General features: G+C 44.1%; 1 protein-coding gene across 10 annotated transcripts in view; it reads left to right on the forward strand.

Moving 5' to 3' along the window:
* The window catches only part of TRPM3 (transient receptor potential cation channel subfamily M member 3), an 822,204-nt gene that overhangs the window by 751,158 nt on the left and 49,916 nt on the right, over positions 1-21,130 (forward strand). For all 10 annotated transcript variants that reach the window (XM_027615317.2, XM_027615327.2, XM_027615328.2 and 7 more), the window contains 3 exons: positions 6,117-6,245; positions 10,754-11,005; positions 16,816-16,990. In XM_027615317.2, coding sequence (XP_027471118.1) covers positions 6,117-6,245; positions 10,754-11,005; positions 16,816-16,990 — 556 coding nt within the window. The remainder of the gene's footprint in view (positions 1-6,116; positions 6,246-10,753; positions 11,006-16,815; positions 16,991-21,130) is intronic.

Raw genomic sequence — 21,130 nt, forward strand, 5'->3', positions numbered from 1 at the left:
AAGGAAATGGTAGAAGTGAGAACTGACAGAAATAGAGGTGAGATGAGTATGAGTCTAGTCTAGCAGGAAAATAGATGTCATTTTCTAAAACACTTCTGTGTTCTGGATGGATGAGTGCTGGATCAGAGTTGCCCATTTTTGATGCCAGTCCTGAGTTTGGGGAACACGTGAAGGGTAAGGGCTGAGCAGAGTGTTAAAAGTAACACCACTAAAGGGGGGGTAGCCTAAGTGTGTGACTACTGCCAACCTAGGAGTGTCATCAAACAACCTTTCTTGCTCAGACACAATTAAACAACATGCCAACCAAAGCAGCAAAAACCACTCACAATAACCTACAGTCACAGCAAAGACAGTCCAGTGCCCACCACGCAAGAGTTTTCTGCCCACGAGATGAAAGATGGTCCCTGAAATAGCCTCTGGATATGGTAGAAATGGCTCGACTGTTGGTTTTCCACTTCTATGTTTCATGGTATTTTAAGCCGAAGGTGAGCTCGGGCCCAGGTCAGCTCTGTTCTCCCAGCCACGGTGGCACTGTCCCAGACGAAGGACGGGTGTCTGTATTTTTGGCCTTCCTCACAACCAGCTACACACACACCAGTCACCTGAGTCAGCAAAGGAAAATCCGAGTCTGAGGCCAAGGTGACTCAGATGACTAGCTGAGGTCTTGTTCTGTGTGGTTCTGTATGCTAACACTTAACGCCGGCTTTTAATCAGGCTTTCGGAACCTCAGCGCTTTGACGTGTTGGGCAGAATGATTCTTGGTGAAGGAAGACTGTCCTATGCATCATGGCACATTCAGCAGCAGCCTTGGCCTCTGTCCACTAGATGCCATGGCAGTCTCCAGCCCCCGAGCGTAACAACCACAATGTCTCCGGATATGGCCACACGTCCCCTTATGGGCTGACGTTGCCACCAGCTGAAAACTACTGCTTTCAACTATGGTCTTGGAAGAGGATATAATCAAAATATAATTACCAGATTTTTTCAGTGAAGTAAAAACTCAAATTTATGAATATTACAAAAAAATACTCCTCTGAAAAAAAGTAAGACTTGCAAAAATAATTTTGATTTATATATTTTACATATATATGATTTTTACCTTGCAGTAAACGAGTTAGTGGTGACCAGCATGGACTTTGGGGTAAGACAGGCTGAACAGAAATCCTGTCTGTGCCTCTCAGTATTATTGTGTGACCTCAAACTAGCTACTTGAGCGCTCTGTGCCCAGTTTCCTTAAGATGGGGATAATAATAGTACCTAATTTGTAGGATTTAGGAAAGATTAAATGTGTTAAAATATGTAAAGCACTTAGAACAGTGCTTGGAACATGTAAGCACAATATAAATGTAACTGTTTTTATTCCGAGGCTAGTCACATTGCACAGCGATAGTGTTTTTTATTCATCCATCCACTCAATAATGATATCATTCTTTGAACACCTACTGTGAGGCACTGTTATAAGTGCTTTACATATACTTTCCCTAAACTAACAGTTGTATCAAGATAATAATTTTACTGCATTTTCCACCCATTCCTGTCCTTCCTCTTATACCAGGCTGCCTCAATTGTCCCCGCCTAGAACAGGGCTCCACAAACTACATTCCCACAGGGTGAATCCAGTCCCAAATCCAGGCCCCGTATTGTGGACTGTGAGCTACAAATGGTTTTTATATTTTTAAAGAATTGAAAATAAAATCAAAGGAAGAACACTTTATGACACATGAAAATTGTATGAAATTCACACTGCAGTGTCCATAAATAAAGTTTTATTGGAACACAACGAATTTCAATTGTTTACCTATAATCTGGCTGCTTTCGTGCTACAAGGGTTGAGTCAATTACTTGCCATAAAGACTTTCAGGCCCACAAAGCCTCAGAAATTGACTTTCTGGTCCTTTACAGAAGAAGTTTGCTAACTCCCGACCTAGAGCGTAAAGGAACCAGGAGAAGCAATAGTATCGAGAATTATCTATCACCTTTACAAATACAGGACTCCCTTCTCTTATCCTTACAAAACATCTCTTTTTTCCCTTGATCTTTGTTCAGTATTAACTTTATTTCTTTGATTCCCTTGGTCCCCATTTATTCAGCTGTGGCAATTTGTTAGCCAAGGATGCTTTTAAACCAATGCCCTGGACAGTGGTTTTTCAGGCTCGGCTACACATTGGAACCACCTGGAGTACTTTAAAAAGAAAAAAACAACACCTGGGTTCTATTTAATCTCTATCTTCATCTATTTTTGTAAAGGCACCTGGGTTCTCTTTTCAGCGATTCTGACATAATTGGTCTGGGGCACAGCCCAAGCATCGGGATATTTCAAAGCTCCTGGGTAGTTGTAATGGGTAGCCAGGGTTGAGAACCACTGCCCCAGACAGAGGGCTGAGTTTTTAGCCCAGTATTTTCCCAAGATTCTATGATGATAAAGAATCTTGTTAGAAATGCAAATCCTGGCCCCACCACAGACCCATGAAATCAAATCTCCAAGGAGGAGATGAGGAGGCTCTAGGTTTAACAAGCTGCCCAAGTGAGTCCTGTGGTTTGGGGAGCCTGGGGACACACTGCTTTCCTTGTATCATTAGTCGCAGGTCGTGAAGCTGCCTCTGAGAAGGGGAGCCTGTGTGTCCAGCTCCCTTCTGCATAGCTGACTGTAGACAGGACGCCCCAGTCCTGTTCAGTTGTGTTCACATGACTTTCAGAAATCCACGTTTATGCATTTGCAAAGCCCAGGCCTCAAGGAAGTACACAGAGACGAGGAGCACCCAATTTTTAAGTCCCCAGGGAGGCTTAACAGTAGAATTCAGCTTTAGATCAAAGGTCCCCTTGGCTTTCGGTTGTCTTCTTTTCTGTAAGAGTATTTCCCACTCTGATTTCAAAAAATATCCCCTTCTATGCTCTCAAGTTTCTGAAAGATAGGACACACCTCAATTCCTCATAACCTCACTTCTAATATCTTAGCAAGCTTCCGGAAGAGCAGGTTAGGTCCTCTTCTGTTCCAAGAAGAAAGGAGGCAGGGATTCAACTGGCTCCCGGACCTGGTTTGTGATGAGAGCCATTTCAACTGCCCAGCTGGAGAGGATGCCAATTCAAGGTATAAAAGAGGACCCAAGTCAGAGAGCAAGGGACGTGCTCTGGGCTCCTCCAGCAGTGACAGACTCCTTCCTCCATTTCAATGCCACGTGTCCCCTCCACTCTCCAGCAGCAGTGGGAAAAGGCCCACCAGGGATCCACGCAACCTGCCGCAGGCTGTGCGGCTTGCATTGCATAGTTTAGGAGTTGTGCATCTTGGTCAATGGTAAATTTATACAAAGAATATAGAAGCCAATAAAATACAAGCCCTTATAGGATTCCCACTGACTTCAATAAGAGTCATAAGGTTATGTTTCTGTTCAAAACGTTGACATTCTACACAGAGCTTGTTAAAGCTTACAGAAGATATGTGTGTACGTGTCTACACACACACACACACACACACACACACACACACACGCATGAAAGCATGTCACGTTAAGGTAATCTGCAGCAAAGATCCCATGAATGTTGGTGAGTTCTAAGATAGGTTGCCTCCCAGACAGCCGCCAGTCCTCTGTTGAGCCATTTAAACACGTTTAGAGCTGTATTTTTGGAAGTCCATATTTTGAGAGTTGTCCCAAAATGTTATATTGTAGCCTGATTATGGAAGGAAAAGCATTATAGAGTAACTGGGATTTAAAGAACAGGCTGATCATGGAAGAAGCCTAAACAGTAAGGAGGGCAGTTTAGAAAAGGAGAGGTATGACTAGTTAATGGGATCAAAAGGGACCAAGGAGTGAGGTAAGAGGAGACAAGAGGAATAGAAGTTTCTTGAAAAAAGGAGGCAAATAATAACAGTAGCCACCATTCATTGGGCCTCTACTGTCAGGAAGGAGATACACATTCTTCCCCCCACTCTCCCCCCCCAATCCTTTCCAAAGCTCTGTAAGGTCAGTAGCTATCATCACAGGATTGGAGGCCCAGGCAGGTGATGTGATTTGCACAAAATGATACGGTTCGGAAGGACCTGAGCTAGGACTTAAATCCCAATTTCGCTGACTTGGGTGTCTACATTCCTTCCACCAAACGAATACGCTAGACCTGTTTTCAGAGGACAGAGGCAGGTTGGAGGAGTTAAATGCTAAAATGCCGAGGTTCTGGGAGAATGGTGTGGGTGTCACTGCGCCTACATGTGACAAGAGAAGATAATGCTTTGGAATGTGTTGCAATGAATTGGGTAAAATATTAAACACCAGGGCAGTTAAGGAGATTGGTTTCTCCTAGAAGCAATGGAATGGGACCCAACAAACAAAAAGAAGCAACCGGAAAGAAGGATTTCAGGCCGGAAGGAGGCTGAGAGTATGTTTTAGAGTTTAGCCATTGAAGTCCACTGTGTCTTGAGAAATACTCACGGGGACCAGAGAGTGGGATGCCAGTGTATAATGGAAAACAGGAACCACACGAACCAAGTTAGATTTTAAACAGCATCCTACGTGATTTTAGGTAGAGCTGACTTCTCAAGTGAGGTTTGCAGAGGGTGCTAATGATCCTGAAGGGGAGGAGTGGGACCCGAGGTGTGGAAAGGAATGACAGTCCCTGAAGGGGTAGGCGTACCAGAGCGCATCCGCGAGGCGGAGAATGAGCCCTCCTGGCCCTCCGGCCTCTCCACGGCTTCCGCACCTCATCTAATGGAACTCGGACATCTGTTCACCTTGCCAGAGATGAGAAATTATAGGGTTGTGTCTGTAAATGCACCGGCGTCAACAGGGTCTTTAAAAATGCCTTTGACTCCTATTAAGAATCTATGTATCCCTTTTACTGAAAAAGGAAAGAAAGGAAGAGAGAGAGAGTGAGTGGCCCCATTAGCAGAGAAGGCAGCTTGTCTTTAGCTCTGTAGGGCTGCCAGTTCCCCTCTGCCTCCCAGCCAGGCTGCGCCTTTCTCCACCTGCTAAGCTGCCCACCAGGGCTCCAAAGCCACACCGTACCTCCAAGGCCTCAACCTTTTTGCCCACACTGTGTCCTCTTCTTTGCCATGTGGGCTCTGAAGAGTGCAGGTAGGAATAGACTCACTCTCAGTTCCCACTCACAGCCCCGAAGGCCCCCAAGGCCAGCGGGCATCTTAGTCAGCTCGAAGCATTGCCTAGAAAAGGTTGAGCTTCTGTGCCATTTGCCCGAGGGGGCCTTCTTCTCCAGAGGTTCCTCGGTCCCCTGTGCAAGAACCCCACCAGCCCTCCTCCACTCCACCCTACTCGTCAAGATATAACTGAATCTTCCAGTGACCGTCACCAAACACCAGACACCTGGCACTTCAGCCAGTCCTGTCAAGATTCAACCAGGATTCAAGCCTCGTGAGGATTACATCCCACTCCAAGCTACGGTCAGCCACATAGATCCATTCCTTTCCACACATCGCTTTATCTTCTCTTGTTTTCTTTCGAAGAAGCAGAAACCAGGGAGGAATATCCCAACTTGGATAGGGTAGGGAGGTGGTGCAATGGAAAATAGATAAAACCCTCCCAGGGTCCCACCAAGCCAAACACATTTAAGGTAGGAGGAAAAAAAAGAAGAAGAAGACATGATATCAGAAAAGAATTCAAGTGGGACTTCGAGATAAAGTCCAGTCTATTTTCACGTTGGTTTGACCGGTTTACAAGTACAGTATGTGTCTTCCTTTCCTTCCTACAGACATTTAATCTACCTGGCCTCCATTAGGCACAAATCCACCACGTGCCCTAGTTCAGGAACCTGAGGCTCAGGCATGAGCAAGAATTGCTCTGACGGAAGAGGTTCCCTTTTTAGCCAGAAAGACACGAGAAACGGGGTAATTGCAAAACAAAATGGACGCATCATGACACAGAGGTATAAGCAAAGTACTGGGACCCAGAGGCACACGTAAGGGTCAAAGGAAGACAGCATATCATATGATTTCTATTATTACAGTCTTTTATTATTATTTGACTAGTTGAAAGCTTTGAGGTTAACTCCGCCGTGAATTCTGCGTCCCGCTTGCTGACCTTGTTCTGTCCTGCAGGGTGGTGGCCTTGTGCAAGGGCAGGGCCCCTGGGTCTTCGGAGCCAGAGCGTGCTATTTATTGTGTTTCCTTACAGCTGGCGTACATCGGATACTTGATGCTCTTCAACTATATCGTGTTAGTGAAGATGGAGCGCTGGCCTTCCACGCAGGAATGGATCGTCATTTCCTATATATTCACCCTGGGAATAGAAAAGATGAGAGAGGTAACTACTTTTGTAAAAGAGAACATTGGAGAAAGACGGTGGTTAGTTACACTTGTGGGTGGAAGGGAGAGGTGGCTGCTACGGATCCAAATTAAGCCAGAAACTGGGTTGTCTAATGCTGCCATAGAAATAACAGACTCGGCCTTTATGGCCGCTGACAAACCTGGGGAAGCATCACAGTGTGTCTAGAGGCTGCCACTCAGTGCATGCTTAGGGTTTGCTCTAGCTTTTGCACACAGAGCTCTTGCCCCAAGAAACCCTCTAGTTGTCTTCGACACTGTTTACGCCTCTCTTTTGTCGACTCTATAAACAGGACTTCTCAAATTGTTCCATTTGCCCACTTTTAACTCCCACCGCAACCCTTTACTCTGGGTCTCTTTGGACACTGTAATCCAATACCTCTGATTCTTCAAATGCGTTTCAGCAGCTCTGGGAGGAGGCACTATGCTCTCATTCATTAATTTATCCTCTGGTTTATTCCTTCTCAACATTTATGATGCACCTGCTCGGCACCAGCCTTGCCACCAGCGCTGGGCATCACTGAGGTGAAATGAAGATATTTCTTGTCCTTCAGGTTGAGGGTGTGGGTACCCCTCTTCTCCCCCTAATCCCCATCTTGTAAAAGGAGCTATGGTAACCCCACTCCCATAGGACTTGCTTGAAGTCAAAGCCAGTCTCAGGGGCCTTTCAGAATGTGAGCTGCTAAAATGAATGTGCTCAAGCAATGGTCCGCCAGGGGGCTCTGCAACCCTGCTCAACGTGCCCCACAAACTCCCACTCCCTAGGCTGGAGGGATGTGCTGTGTGATGCTTCTTTTGAATCTCCCCCTGGAACTACAGTCAGCAGGCAAGGTCTTTTCTGGAAGAATTACTCTCCGTCAAGTCCACTGCACCCTCAGGAGCTCTGGAACAATCCTACTCATTATACTACAGTGAGTGGGAAAGTATATCACGGTCCACAGAAAAAAAGGATTCCTACAAATTCATAAATGCACTCTTGCCTTCATTACCAAGACAGGTGAAAAGACCCTCAGTATCTTAGGTTATAGCTCTCGAATGGTCTCTTCCAGAAAAAAGGGATGCAGTATCTATTAGATGCCATCATAGGGGGAATCACCCCCCCCAAAAAAATTCTCTTAAATATATTTTAGAGCCCTTCTTTTGGGTTTTTTAAACTGCTTTGGGGATACTTAAATTCTAATCGGCATGCCCCCATCCTGAGAGTTTGGAGGTGTACACTAGTCCCATTCTATGAGACTGGATTTTTTTTTTTTTTTTTTAATGGATGATGCCTTGCCTGGCCTTGTTCCACTTGACGGTCTACTCTTAGGTCTTCCTATTCACAGTGCCTTCTACTTCCTGACCAGGGCTGTGGACTTCCCGTTTGTGAACTGAACAACTGTAATAAATTTGCTGTGGTCTTTGCGTCGCTCTCTTGAGAACTGAGGCCTGCTACCGCTAAGGGCTCTGCGCTGCTCAGTAGGAGCTCCTTTCCCGCGGTTTAACGCCCTGATGCATGTTCCTTCCCCCATGATAAGCAGAAAAGGGAAAAGACTTGGGCAGGGAGACTGGAATCCCTCCAGGGACCAGACTGGAAGAAGACAGGGAGCAGTCTGTACTCCACGGACTGTTCTGGAAGAGGCTGCCAAGGAGGCGGGCTGCCAGGCACCTCCCGGCCTGGATATCCATTTCTCCTGAGGCGGCATGTAACAGTGGGCAGGGCAGAGCTCTGCAGGCTCAGGTCAGCAGGGGGTCAGCCCAAGAGTCCCGGCTTCCGAGGAGGCCGAGCAGGAAGGCGCTGACCACCTTCCTGTCCGACCTGTTCCTCCTCGGCCTGGCGAGGCGGCCGCCCACGCCCGACGTCCCTGGACGCATCCGAGATGCTCCACGGCCCCGAGGCTGAGGACCCCACAGGTCCCGCCTCCGCGCCTCCCGCAGCGTGCGGGCATGCAAGATCCTGGAAACGTGGAAAAGTCTGTAGGTTTCCCGGCCTTCCCATATACAAGTAGGGCTTTGTGGTTTCACACGCGGCCCTCCCATGCCCAGCACCACATACTTCTGCGCGCAGTCACCAAAACAAGCCTCGGGGATCCCCCAAGGGCCCGGAACTGTTTACGGCGCGCGTGGGCGGACGTCGTCCCTCCCGGACCCTCCTCCCAGCAACCCCGCGAGGGCGCGGCGGGGCTGCGGCCCGCCGGCCACGCCCCCTCCCGCCGGCCACGCCCCCTCAGGGCCTGTTGGAGAAGTTTTAGCGCTGGGGTCTCTGTGCTTCTGCTTCCCTGCAGCCGCTCAGCCCTCATCTCTTTTGTTTACGTTGAGATTTCACAAAGATATTTCTGCCGGTTAAAAAATGAAGCTGTCAACCTCTGTGTTGACCCGTTAGGTGTAGGAAAGTGTGGACTCAGGGTTAGAAAAACTCCCAAGTCATTTCCCATCCCCCCTTTGCCCACACACACGGAGTTTTTCCTCCTTAAGATGGAGCCCGGTGAGAAGCCACCAGGACGACAGCAGGTGCGGGAATCCCTGACGGGTAGGACAGTGGCCCTCAACCTGTTGTCACCAGCTTTACCTGGGAACTTGTTAGAAATGTAAACTCTTGAGCCCCACACCAGGCACACCGAAGCAGACTCTCAAGGCGTAGGGCGCAGCCATCTGTGCTTTCGCCAGCCCTCCAGGTGATTCTGATGCATGCTGAAGTCGAAGAAACCCTGGGCTAGGGTTTAGGAATACAGCACTGCAGAGGAGGAAGCATGAGGCTACCAGCTGGCTCTCGTCTCTTGGGCAGCACTCCAACCCCTCGTCCTAAGACCTCCCTTCCTTAATATTTCAGGCTAAGGTAAGCCAGGAAAGGTGACACGAGGATTCAAATAGCTGCAGATTAGACCTGCCCCCTGTCTTTGCTTTCCTCTCCTTTGAGAGGAGGTCCTGGGCTGGGAAAGGGGGGCTGGTGATGGCTCGAAGGGACGGAAGTCTCAGGGTAAACAGAGGATTCGTGAAGGTAGCCCAGCTATACAGTCTCACTAGGCCTCCCTCATAGCCTTCCTGGCTCGTCACATCCACCCAGCAAGCTGTGCTGTGGGACGGGTGGTAACTCCCACCATCCAACTGTGCACTTCATAGAGCCTATGTGTGGCAGCAGAAAAGCCCCTCTAGATTTAAGGTCAGTCAGAGCCCCACCCAGCAGCTGATGATAGAGGAGGGAGAGGAGATTTGCTGTGAGGTAGGTGTCTATGTAGCAGTCAGTCAACAAACATTTATTGAGAATCTATGATGTCACAGGCCCTGGGGAACGAAGGGTCTGTCCTCAGAGTTTACAGTCTAGTGGAGATGATAATTAGGTAGACAGATACATACAACATAATTTACGTGCGTACAGAGGTTGATTTCATATAGTGATAAAATCTTCAAAACATAAGGGTGATATATTAGTGGCTGACTTGGGGATGGGGAGGCCCCTGCAGGTAGGCTAGTCAAAGACGGTCTTCCTGAGAAGGGGACATTAGAGCAGAGATCTTGAGGATGAGGCGGAGCCAAACATGTAAAAATCTGGGAGAAGAAAATGCCCAAGAAAAGGAACAAGTGCAGATATCCTGAGCATAGAATGGACTTGTTATGCTGAAGAGCACACCACTGTGTCTGCAGGTGTGGAATGGCAAGAATATGGTGGGATGGGAAATGAGGACACAGGAAGGTGTTTGGATCTTTCTCTATTTGTATCAGAAGCCATTGGACGATGTAAATATTCACTTACCACAATTTGCTTTAGTTTTTGTTGTTGTTATTGTTGCTCATGCATCTCTCAAGTCTCTTGCTTTTTTAGATGTGGCATAATTTACCTGTAAGAAAATGAACAACTCATAAGAGTCCAGCTTGATGAGTTTCTGTCTACCTGTACAACTGGGTAATCACCACACAGATCATGGCTTCAGTTTTTAAAGATCATTCTGTGTGCTGCTCAGAGAATGGATTGAGGAAGGGTGTGCAACAGTGGTGGCAACGATACTAGTTAGAAGATGTTGCAATCATCTGGTTGACGTGATAGGACTTAGAATAGAGTGGCAGCAGTGGGTAGTGGTGAGAAGTGGTTGGATCAGATTGTATTTAGAAATAGAGGTGATATTGATGCAATTCTCTGGATGTGAAGAGAAGACTGAAGTAGTCCTCCCTGGGGATCTGAGGAACTCAATATGGTTGCACCGAGATGGAGCAGAATTTAAGAGATTTACAGTGTATTAGGAGCAGTAATTTTATAGCAAAACCCTAATGCGTGTCTTAGAATGGTAAGGCAACCCAAAGGAGCAAACTTCTTGCTTATATTTGCCTCTGGAATGTTTGTATCTACGTGGCCTAAGTTTAGCTCACTTGTATATTCATAGCATGCACGTATTCAAGTAGACCCAGGTAAACGAAACAAGCTACTGGTGTCAACTAACAGACCGGGCATTTTCCAACTGGACTGAAAACATAGACTGAAATCAGACCTAAGCCCCTTTCTTTCCTGCCTTTTAGATTCTGATGTCAGAACCAGGGAAGTTGCTACAGAAAGTGAAGGTGTGGCTGCAGGAATACTGGAATGTCACAGACCTAATAGCCATCCTTTTGTTCTCTGTCGGAATGATCCTTCGTCTCCAAGACCAGCCCTTCAGGAGTGATGGGAGGGTCATCTATTGTGTGAACATCATTTACTGGTACATCCGTCTACTAGACATCTTCGGCGTGAACAAGTATCTGGGCCCATATGTAATGATGATTGGAAAAATGGTAAGCAGGGTCCTCTGATTCCATGTTATAAATTTGTAGAGGAGGAGTGGCAATAACAGAAAGAGGAAAAAAATTCATTTGGGCCTACTGAGATGGCCCTGGGGGTGCTTTATTTTTTTTTTTTCATTCCTTTTGATTGGGAGTTTGACTACATCTATATACATCACTGGAAAATCAACCATCACTCACCCGTTTACTTACTGAAAAACAATCACAGATCATCTATTTTGTGCTAAGCATTGGAGTAGGAGTTGGGTATATAAAGGAGCTCATTCCATGAGATCAGAGATGAGAGAAAGAGAAGTAATTACCATACGGTGGGAGAATGCTGTGATAGAGATGCATATAAAGTATAAAGGAGCATAGAAAAAACAGTGTAGGTCAGGGAAGACTTCCCATGGAGGTTACATTTGAGCTGGATCTTGGAGGAGGAGTGGGTGTCACTCCAAATTTTTAACAGATTTTTCGATTTGTAACATTTCTCCTTCTTTTTTTTTTTAATAAAGTGCTTGAAAAATGCCTTTCCCTACACAAAGGAAAGAAAACATAATCTACTTTAGCTGAGTTGAGCTAGGTTGAATTTGAGTAAGTGTCCCTTACTTCATCTTCACAGGGCATATGTGGAAAAACCAAATACCTCCCTCCTACCATGGTAACTCTTACTGAAAAACCTCTGTGCTAATAACCTCCACTCCACTTCTAGTTGTGAGCTGTTGAAAACGAACCATTAGTCAATAGATGTCCTTTATCATTCTCAGTCAAGTTTTACTATATACATCATCGCTGCTGACCTTTAGGTCAGCAAATCAATATTTGTTGTTATTAGTGTGTATGTACATCTATAACTCTACTGAAATGAATCTTAAATAACCAAGACTCTTCCTACAAAAGCACTGACAAACACATGCCAAGAGGAGAATTTGAGTCCAAAAGGAAGGGGTTGTGAGACCTTGAGCAATTTATTTAACCTCTTTAAGACTCAGTTTACTCATTTAAAGTAATTATAATAAATGCAAGGTTGTATCTTGCAAGGTTGTTGTGATGATTAGAAATAACATGCTAAATAGCTAATAGTAGGCTCATAGTAGGTAGTTAATAAATGGCATCTGTTAGATTTATATATTTATGTTCCAACAGTTTTATGTTTGTTAAAGTGTAATAAAAAAAGGTTGGGGGGATTGGTGAGCCTGGTTAGTCTGCTCCCTTCTTTTTTTTTTTTTTTAAAGATTTTATTTATTTATTTGACAGAGAGAGACACAATGAGAGAGGGAACACAAGCAGGGGGAGTCGGGGAGGGAGAAGCAGGCTTCCCGCGGAGCAGGGAGCCTGATGCAGGGCTCGATCCCAGGACCCTGGGATCATGACCTGAGCCAAAGGCAGATGCTTAATGACTGAGCCACCCAGGTGCCCCTAGTCTGCTCTCTTCTTAACCATTTTGTTAAGAAGAGCTTGAGATTTATAACACCAGTATTGCTTAAGGGAAATATCACCAAGCCCAGTCTAGAGAGGAAAATTTGAATTCAACAAGCCTGAATTATTTACCCAAAACCGAATCCCAGTTCGATTGGGATTTTTGACTAGATAAAAAAAAAAAAAAAGTGTATCTTACTCTGTTGCACAGCCTGTTAAATAATCTCTGTGTTTTAGTAATGAATTTGAGATTGTGGTAAAGATTTAGATGTCTAAAAGCAGAGACTTTCAACTTAGAGTCTTTGGGAGAGATTTAGGAGAAAGGATTCGTGGACCCTCCACCCAATTTATATATAAAAAATACACGAGCGTATGAATTTCCTGGACAGTTAGGACAAGCTTCCATGAGATTCTCAAATGTATTTTCAAATGAAACCAATGAAAGTGAAGAATTATAACAGCTGCAAAATTAGGCTAAGTTTTCTCAACCTGGACCCTACTGATATTTCAGATTAGGTAATTCTTTGTTGTGGGGGCCATCCTATTCATCATAGGATATTTAACAGCATCACTGACTTCTACCCACTAATGCCAGTAGGGTAGATGCACACGCACACACACACACACACACACACACACACACACACACACACACACTCACACACTCTCACCACAACAAAAACATCTCCAGACGTCTCCATATGTCCCTTGAGGACGCAATTGCTCTCTGTTGAGAATCACCACAGTAGACAATTACATAATGTGATGGCTTGTTTTTTCTAATTGATTGGTTGCCTTGTTTTGTTTCAATAAATAAGATCTGAAGTCTCAAGCCAGCCAAATATATTACTTTAAAAAGGTTGGGTGGCATTGAAATACTTGAAATATCTAAAGTCACACTAAAACAGCAAGCTTATTGTAAAATCCCCGTCTATCATTTTAATAATGGCATAATTATCCCCAGTTTTGACTTGAATGAAACCTTACTATGGAGTGAGCAAGAGAGATGTACTGCATTTTCTCTACCTTCCAACTTATGAATGACTTCACTTATCAGTCAAGAATAAGTAGAAAATGAGTGTGTTTGGTGGCTTTGTTCTCTTTCATGGAGCTTTTAAGATACTTAGTTCAATAATTGAGTACTGATCCAGAAGGTAGGTAAAATATGCCTATAGAATTTATCAATGAGCCAGATGGACTGCCAGGCGGGAAACTTAACAAAATATGCCCAGATGTGATTATTCTGAAAGCCCCGCAACATTAGAGAGTTCCTATTCGGTACTAAACAGCCAAGTAACTCACTGTGTCCTGTGGTAAGGGATAGACAGACAGCTCCTAAGATACCTGGGCACAATATTGATCCACTAGGATTCCAAATGATCGTGAAATTCAGGATCAGTTACTGGAATCCTGACCCCTTTCCTCTATATTTCACTTCTCAATGCAATTCCTAGTACTCAATGCAATGCCTAGTACTAAGCTCACTTATATAATGCAGAATAAAAACAACAATAATAATAGCTATCATTTACTCTGTGCCAAACAGCATGTCAGACATGTCATCATCACTACAACCCCATGAAATGGCTTTTAGTATCTTCATTTGGCAATTGAATAAACTGAAACTGGGCAAAGAACAAAGGCAGGATTCCAGCTTGTATGGGTCTGACTTCATAGGCTGACCATCCAATGCTAAAAATAACAATACATTAACATTTACAGAGATCTCCCCACATTGCTTCACGTATTACCGCATTTAATCCTTACAAAATTAATATGCATTGTTATTGTCTTTATTATCCCCATTTTGAAAATGAAGAAGAAAAAAAAAATAGGATTAAGTAACTTGCACATGACCACCTAAGCTATTTTTACTAGCAGAGTCAAGATGAAAACTCAGGTGGTCTAACACCTGTACAGGACGCAACCAATGGGTTTACAAGAGTGAGACAGAATCAGCTCTCTTCATATTGAACCAACTGGATGACTTAGCTATAAAAACAGAGGTCCCCAGCCCTAGTTTTTACTAATAATGTTCTATTTCTGCACTCTAGCAGATTTTAGTATTTGTGTGGAAGACTTTTTTGAAATCTATGAAGTTGAGTGGGAAGAATCTTTTTTTTTTTTAAGATTTTATTTATTTATTTTACAGAGAGACAGTGAGGGAGGAAACACAAGCAGGGGGAGTGGGAGAGGGAGAAGCAGGCTTCCCGCTGAGCAGGGATGTGGGGCTTGATCCCAGGACCCTGAGATCATGACCTGAGCCGAAGGCAGACACTTAACGACTGAGCCACCCAGGCGCCCCGGGAAGAATCTTTCTTGTCTTTGGTTGTTTTGGCCCCTTGGGTAGATAGCTGACTCAATCTGAACGAAAACAGCCCTGAGAAACTAAATTAGAGCAGTTGCTGTGTGTACTGGCAGTTTGCTTGGGTCAGAGTGGCTCCTAAATTTCATGAGTACATACCTTCCTCTTCCCACCCACATTTGAATCAATCCAAATACACAACATGAAGGACCCATTAGTGTTTTTTCATTGATAAAACTTTCTGTAAATAAAGGATGAAAGAATTTTACAAAATAGAGGATGAGCAACAGGCCTATGTTTCCTATAAAACTGTTTCAACACAGCTGGCTTATTCACTTTTAAGAGAGTTCTGAGGCCGCTATGCTGTGAAAGGAATAACCAATTAAGTAGCATATATTTTTAAGAACAGTGAACAAATATGAATGAACGTCAAGTTTTGAGAGATTCCTCTTGAGTCTCAAGGTCAGACGATACTTGACAGCTGGGTTTGGAAGTTGCCTTGACGGTTGATTAATTGACTTAAAATATATTGAGCCCCCAGTGTCCTCGGGCAAACAGGAAGGCTCTGGTGTTTTAATTCTAATAACAGGCACCATGGAATATATTCTTTTAAAATAAAATTTTAAAGCAAATTTAAAGCCTTTATTATCATTGATAAAATTATCATTAGTGTTTCTTTGTGAAGGGGTATCCCTTCAGGAAGTTTGATATCCAAGAGAAGGTCATCTTTTGTATTAGATGGTTTGATATGAGGGATAGAAGCCAATCTCCAACTAGCTTAAGCATAGGAGGGATATACTGACTTCTAGAAGGGCAAAATGAAACCGCCCTTAAGGGCTATTGCAGTCAGGCCCTCAACCACTGTCAGGACATACTCTCTCTCTGTCTGGAATATCTGCTTCATTCACTCCTCATCAGTTTCACTAGTGGGAGCCTCAGCCTCAGACACTCTGAATTCATATTGTTACAGAAAAAGAAAGGGAGCTTCTCTGTCCCAGCTTCAGTTGAAAAAAAATCCAAAGAAAGGATTCTGATTGGCTCGTCTATGTCACATGCCTATCTCCTATCACTGTTGCCAGAGGGTGAGGTACCATGATTAACCTAGCCTGGAAAAGATACCTATCTTTGTGGCCAAAATGGGTGGGAACTGCTTCTAAAAGAAGGAGGCAATGGGTTCTGGCCAGGCAAAATAATAGTTATTACATCCCCATCTATTTTTGGTGATAAAAGGAAAGTAATTTGGCATATGAGAAACAGATCCCAGATAATATGTATCATGAAAACAAGCAAAAAAGAAAGGAATCAAGAGGAACATTGTGCTCAAATGCAGTCAAGAGAATGTTATAAACATGTCAAGATGAAAACCCAACATTTCAACAGCAGACACAGAAATGGGCCATTAGACAACCTGATTCTATTGCCTACAAAAAACACCATCCATCCATAACTGATAGGATATGCTACAAGAGAATTAAATACAGAAAGAATGGTTCTCTGAGGGACTGGTTTGTGGTAGAACACTGGACGATGAGGTGGTACCACAAGACTAAGAAGGTATATGATGGATATTTGGGTTGTCCTAGCTTTGTTTGCAAATTATTATTTTCTTGAGCGTTCCAACTCTTCATTAGCCTTTCCAACTTAGGGAATTTACCACATTGCAATAGTTCTTGAAATAGTTCAATTATCCCAATTTCAATTTTGCTAAGAAGAAAGAGACCCAAGGAGGACATTTGCCCTTCCCAGGAACAGAGACAAAGTTAGTACCGGATTCGTAGCGAGACCCGAGCTTCATGTGACTCCCATGCCTATTCTTGACTAGGTGGCACAGACAACAATGAAAAATGAGGGGGTTCCGTTCTATGTGTGCTTTTTTAAAAATGATTTTTGAGTTACTGATAAAGTTCTGTGGAAATTGCTTCAATAGACCAAGTGTTCTCTTTCTTACTTGGATACAGCTGTCTATCTGTATATCCCTTAGCAGTAATATTAAAACTGATCCTCCTTCAAAGGTCTCCATCAATGTTGGTGTCATAGGAACATCCAGTCATATGGATTTTCTTTTGTTTCTCCCTCTGCTTCCCCACCCTTCCAGATGATAGACATGATGTACTTTGTCATCATTATGCTGGTGGTACTGATGAGTTTTGGGGTCGCCAGGCAAGCCATTCTCTTTCCCAATGAAGAGCCATCCTGGAAATTGGCCAAGAACATCTTCTACATGCCCTATTGGATGATTTATGGGGAAGTGTTTGCGGACCAGATAGACCGTAAGCAAGTTTATGATTCTCATACACCAAAGTCAGGTATTGAACTTCAATTGGGTCATGTCTTTTCCGAGTTCATTTGTTTGTTCTCAATAAATGGCTCAAGATAGAGGACCGATTCCTAGCTGGCTATCTTGGAGGAAAGAAAACAATTACAGAAGGCGAACATACAATTTTCATAAAGTAGTCCTCAGGTATTTCTGTAGGTATGTCCTTTCTGTGACACAAATCGATATCTGACATCCCAAATTTGATAAAGAACCATATAAAAAGATCTAAATTATTTGGGGATTCTAAATCCTAGGGCCATGTGTTGAATATTTCAATATTATTAAAATACTATGTTATTACTCCCCACCCTACCCCAGCCCCCAGCCTGTAAAAACTAAATTCCTTGGGTTTGACTTCAGAACAAACAAACAGTTCTCTATTTTGCCATCAGAATTCAAGAGGGCAAACATCTGCATGGTGTTTTCCTTGCAATGGAAACTATTCTTCAGCTCCTTTTCCCACTGTCTTAAATTATGTGCTGTTGAGACTCAAAAGAAGCTAGTATTCATTGCCTGGAAGTATGGAAAATGCCTTAGGTTATAAACTGAGTTGCTTGCTGTAAACGCCAGAAAAAAAAAAAAAAAAGTATCTATATCATGAAATGATTCAGTGTGAGGAGCAAGCACCAGCAGGCCCCCAATGTTTCATGCCCTAATAGATGCCAAATCTCTATAATAAACACCCTCTTATACAGAGTTTGGAGGTAGTTGTATCCGAGGAGTCTGTTCCAGCATTTTATTTGGACCAAATGTCAGGGCACGCCAGGCTTTGGGAAATTATTTGGGAACAAAGCATCAGGAAAGAGGTACCTTCCAGTATGGAAGAGCTGAATCCCTAAAGCAACTATTTCTCATTTTCCCCGAGGAGTTTAGCTCTAGAAATAACATCCCTCCAACATTGTCGAATTAACATTTTTGAAATGTTTTTTTGCTGACAAGCCAGCCATCTGAGCCCTGGACTGTGGTCATGGATCGGGGTTACATAACCAGGCAGTATAGTTTGTGAAGCACAGCAGCAGAGACCAGTCAGGACCCGCCTCCTCCCCAGCCAACCCCAGGTAGGACTGACACCAAGGAAATAAGGAGCAAGCACCAGAGAGCGTGAGCCCTCTGGACCTGTGAGGAGTATGTTTACACTGGCAACAGGACACATTAATATGTCATTTTCCCTCCTGTGATGGATTCTGAACAACTACCTTTCTTAAACTGAGTCATCTGAGGCAAGAGGTCTTTCTGGAACACCTAATTGGAACAAATATTCATTTCAGGAGACTTGGCCAAGCTCACTGAGGAAGAATTTTAACCCCATCTCCTGGTTGTAAGATCTTTGGTTGGCAATGTGCAGCCTTCCCCGAGACAGCTTTTCAGGGCCTGGGGAAAACCTTTCGGGGATCCTTCTTTCAAACGGTCCCTAAAGGCAAAACAACTTAAAAGCCCATCTACGATCATTCTCCTCAGAGATTAAATGTATTATTTCCCCCCAAGAAATTACTTTCCACGTACATTATTTTGCCTTTTTTAGTTCTCCTTTCTTCCCCAAAATGAGATTAAGCCCCCATGGGTGTTTTGACAGGGCAACATTTTGGGAGGGGAGAAGGCAGGAAGTGTAGGTGTGTTTTATAAATGGGATTCTGTCTGTCCCTCTACAAGTGGCCATTTATTGATGTTGTACTATGAGCCCAACCTAGTGCAACAGACACCACCATCTGGCTGAATAAGAGGATTTATTATTGTTATTTTAAAAGAAGGGCTGATTGTAGTTTAGAACTGGAACCCCACCCCCACCCCCAGAGATGGAAGAGAGGTGTTTTGTGTGAGTGAAGTATGAAAATAGATATCCCTTATTGTTCATTAGATCTGTGGTGCTCTGTGTGTGTGAGAATAAATTTCTACTCCAAATCTCAATATGGAACTGACCCAGCCTTGGATGGATGCAACCTTCATGACACCCTTCCCCCACTTACCTTCCTTCTTGACTTTCCGAAATTGGCTGCAATGGTAGCCACTGTTCTAAGCTAAATCAGCCAGTTTGCTGTTTAGAGTGCTAAAGAGCATTTGTCCTTTCTCAAATGGGTATAGGAGGCTGCCCCCAAATCTGTCATTACATTTGGCCAAGGTCATTGAACGTCCATCCCTATCTTGGAAATAATTTGATTTTCATGTTGTGGCACTGGACAAGCCAAGGGGCATTAGGTGACTGCTCCACCTAGCCACACAGAATTGCCTGGGAGACCCAAGAACCAAGCTATTTGAGAAAGGTACAAATCATTGACGCTGCCCTACGGTGTCTTGCCTCTTTTCTGTGCCGTGTCCAGGCTGGTTTGTGAAGCATGTGTTCAGGCTGATGGGATCTCATATCCACCTGGACCCGCGGCCCTGCCCAGGGTCTGCCAGTCCCATCCTGTGGATGTGGCCCTGTGGGGGCCTCTTCGGGGCTGCTCATTCACGCACACCTTCTCAGAGCACCTCATTTCTACTGTGATGCACGTGCTCCATATCTAACTCTTCCTCTTTTGAACTGCAAAACTGCTGAACCCATTTCATGTTTGGGGAAATAATCTTTCTTGGGGTGAAGGTACGTGGATGTGTAACAGAGCCCAAGGGGTGGGTTAATAACGTCGGCCTTCCACCTCAGACGGGAGGGCAGCTACAGTGCCCTCACTTCCGGGAGGCCGTGTTTCTGAACGACAGGTTTTTTTATATATACTCCCATTTTTTTTTTTTTCTTGTAGTTTGTCCTAAACCCAGAGACTTTCAATAAGGCCAAAAAAGCTGGAATGAGACTTCTGAGGTTACTTTCCAAATGTGCTTAAAGACTGAAAGCCAAAGACATAAGAAAGAATGGAGTCACTGTAAAATCACAAAATAGTTTAGGGGGTGTTCACCTCTAAACTAGGTTAGATTAACACAAATGATAGTCTGGCATGAGCTCAAGGGTCTGTAGAGGCTAAAAGGTTTGCTTTGTGTCAGGAGCAGATGTGAGTGCAAGATCGTGATTGGCAGCAGCGGATGATGAAACTGGGAAGGGACAGTCATGGTCTGCTCTGCCAGGATGTTTTGCCTAGCACCATGATGAACTAAAGAGAAATGACCTTGCTGTTGTCATTGGGTTGATGTTTAAGTTATATATAACAGCAACCCTCTACAGCCCAATCTATGGGTTACCGTTCAGTAACTTGGGCCCCCGCTTGCTAAATGCATTGCTACCAAATGATGACATCCTTTTAAGTGTCTCATTAAGGTGACCCATGTTGCATGGCATGTGAGAGCTGGTCAGGATCCAACTGGAGCCTGAGTGGGGAAAAAAACATTTAGAGAAAAGGAGCAACAGAATAAATTTCCAGCACACTCATGCCAAGGCCAGGGCAAAGCTAATATTAGAGGCCCTCTCTCCAGTTGAGAAATGTGGTTCCATGGTGGATGAGGTACCTAGATATACACCTTTGTTGGCCGAGAAGATGGGGTGTCTCTAGCTTCCTTGAGCCTCTGAATGAATGAGACTTCCCTTTATTCACAGGGCATCCTTGTGTTGCCTGTCATACACGCGGATTACCCAGGCTGTACCGGGACAGGGGAAAAATGAATCACGCTTTTGAATGCGTTAAATCAGAGTCTAAATTTAGTCCTTCTTTCTGCTGCTCTGAGTATTTTTACAAGTTTGGGTACTAATAGGAAAGCAGAATGTCCAAAACTTACTTTCTACCATAACCACTTAATATTATTTGGCCGTTCCCCTTGGCCCAGGTTAACTATCCAATCTGCTTAATGCATGGGTCAATTTTTTTTTCCCCTTACTGCCTATAGGGCTTTCCATCTGAAATTAATAGGTAATCTGGAGTGAGAGGGCTTACTTTTGTTGCAATTTGGTTTGGTGTTGCTCTATTTTCTTTCTTTATTTAGTACAAAAGTTTTGCTATTTAAAAGACAAACAAACAAAAACCTTGCTCTTTCATACCCTTAAGGTGTCTGTGATGTTGACTGGATCGAAAGCACTGTTTTTGTCAGAAAACAAGGAGCCTGTATGTACATGTAAAGCTAAAACATTGCCTTGTATTACTTTTCTGTCTCAAATTATTTGTTCTTCACTTCACGT

Source organism: Zalophus californianus, chromosome 13 (assembly GCF_009762305.2).
Source record: "Zalophus californianus isolate mZalCal1 chromosome 13, mZalCal1.pri.v2, whole genome shotgun sequence".
In the NCBI taxonomy this organism is placed as follows: domain Eukaryota; kingdom Metazoa; phylum Chordata; class Mammalia; order Carnivora; family Otariidae; genus Zalophus; species Zalophus californianus.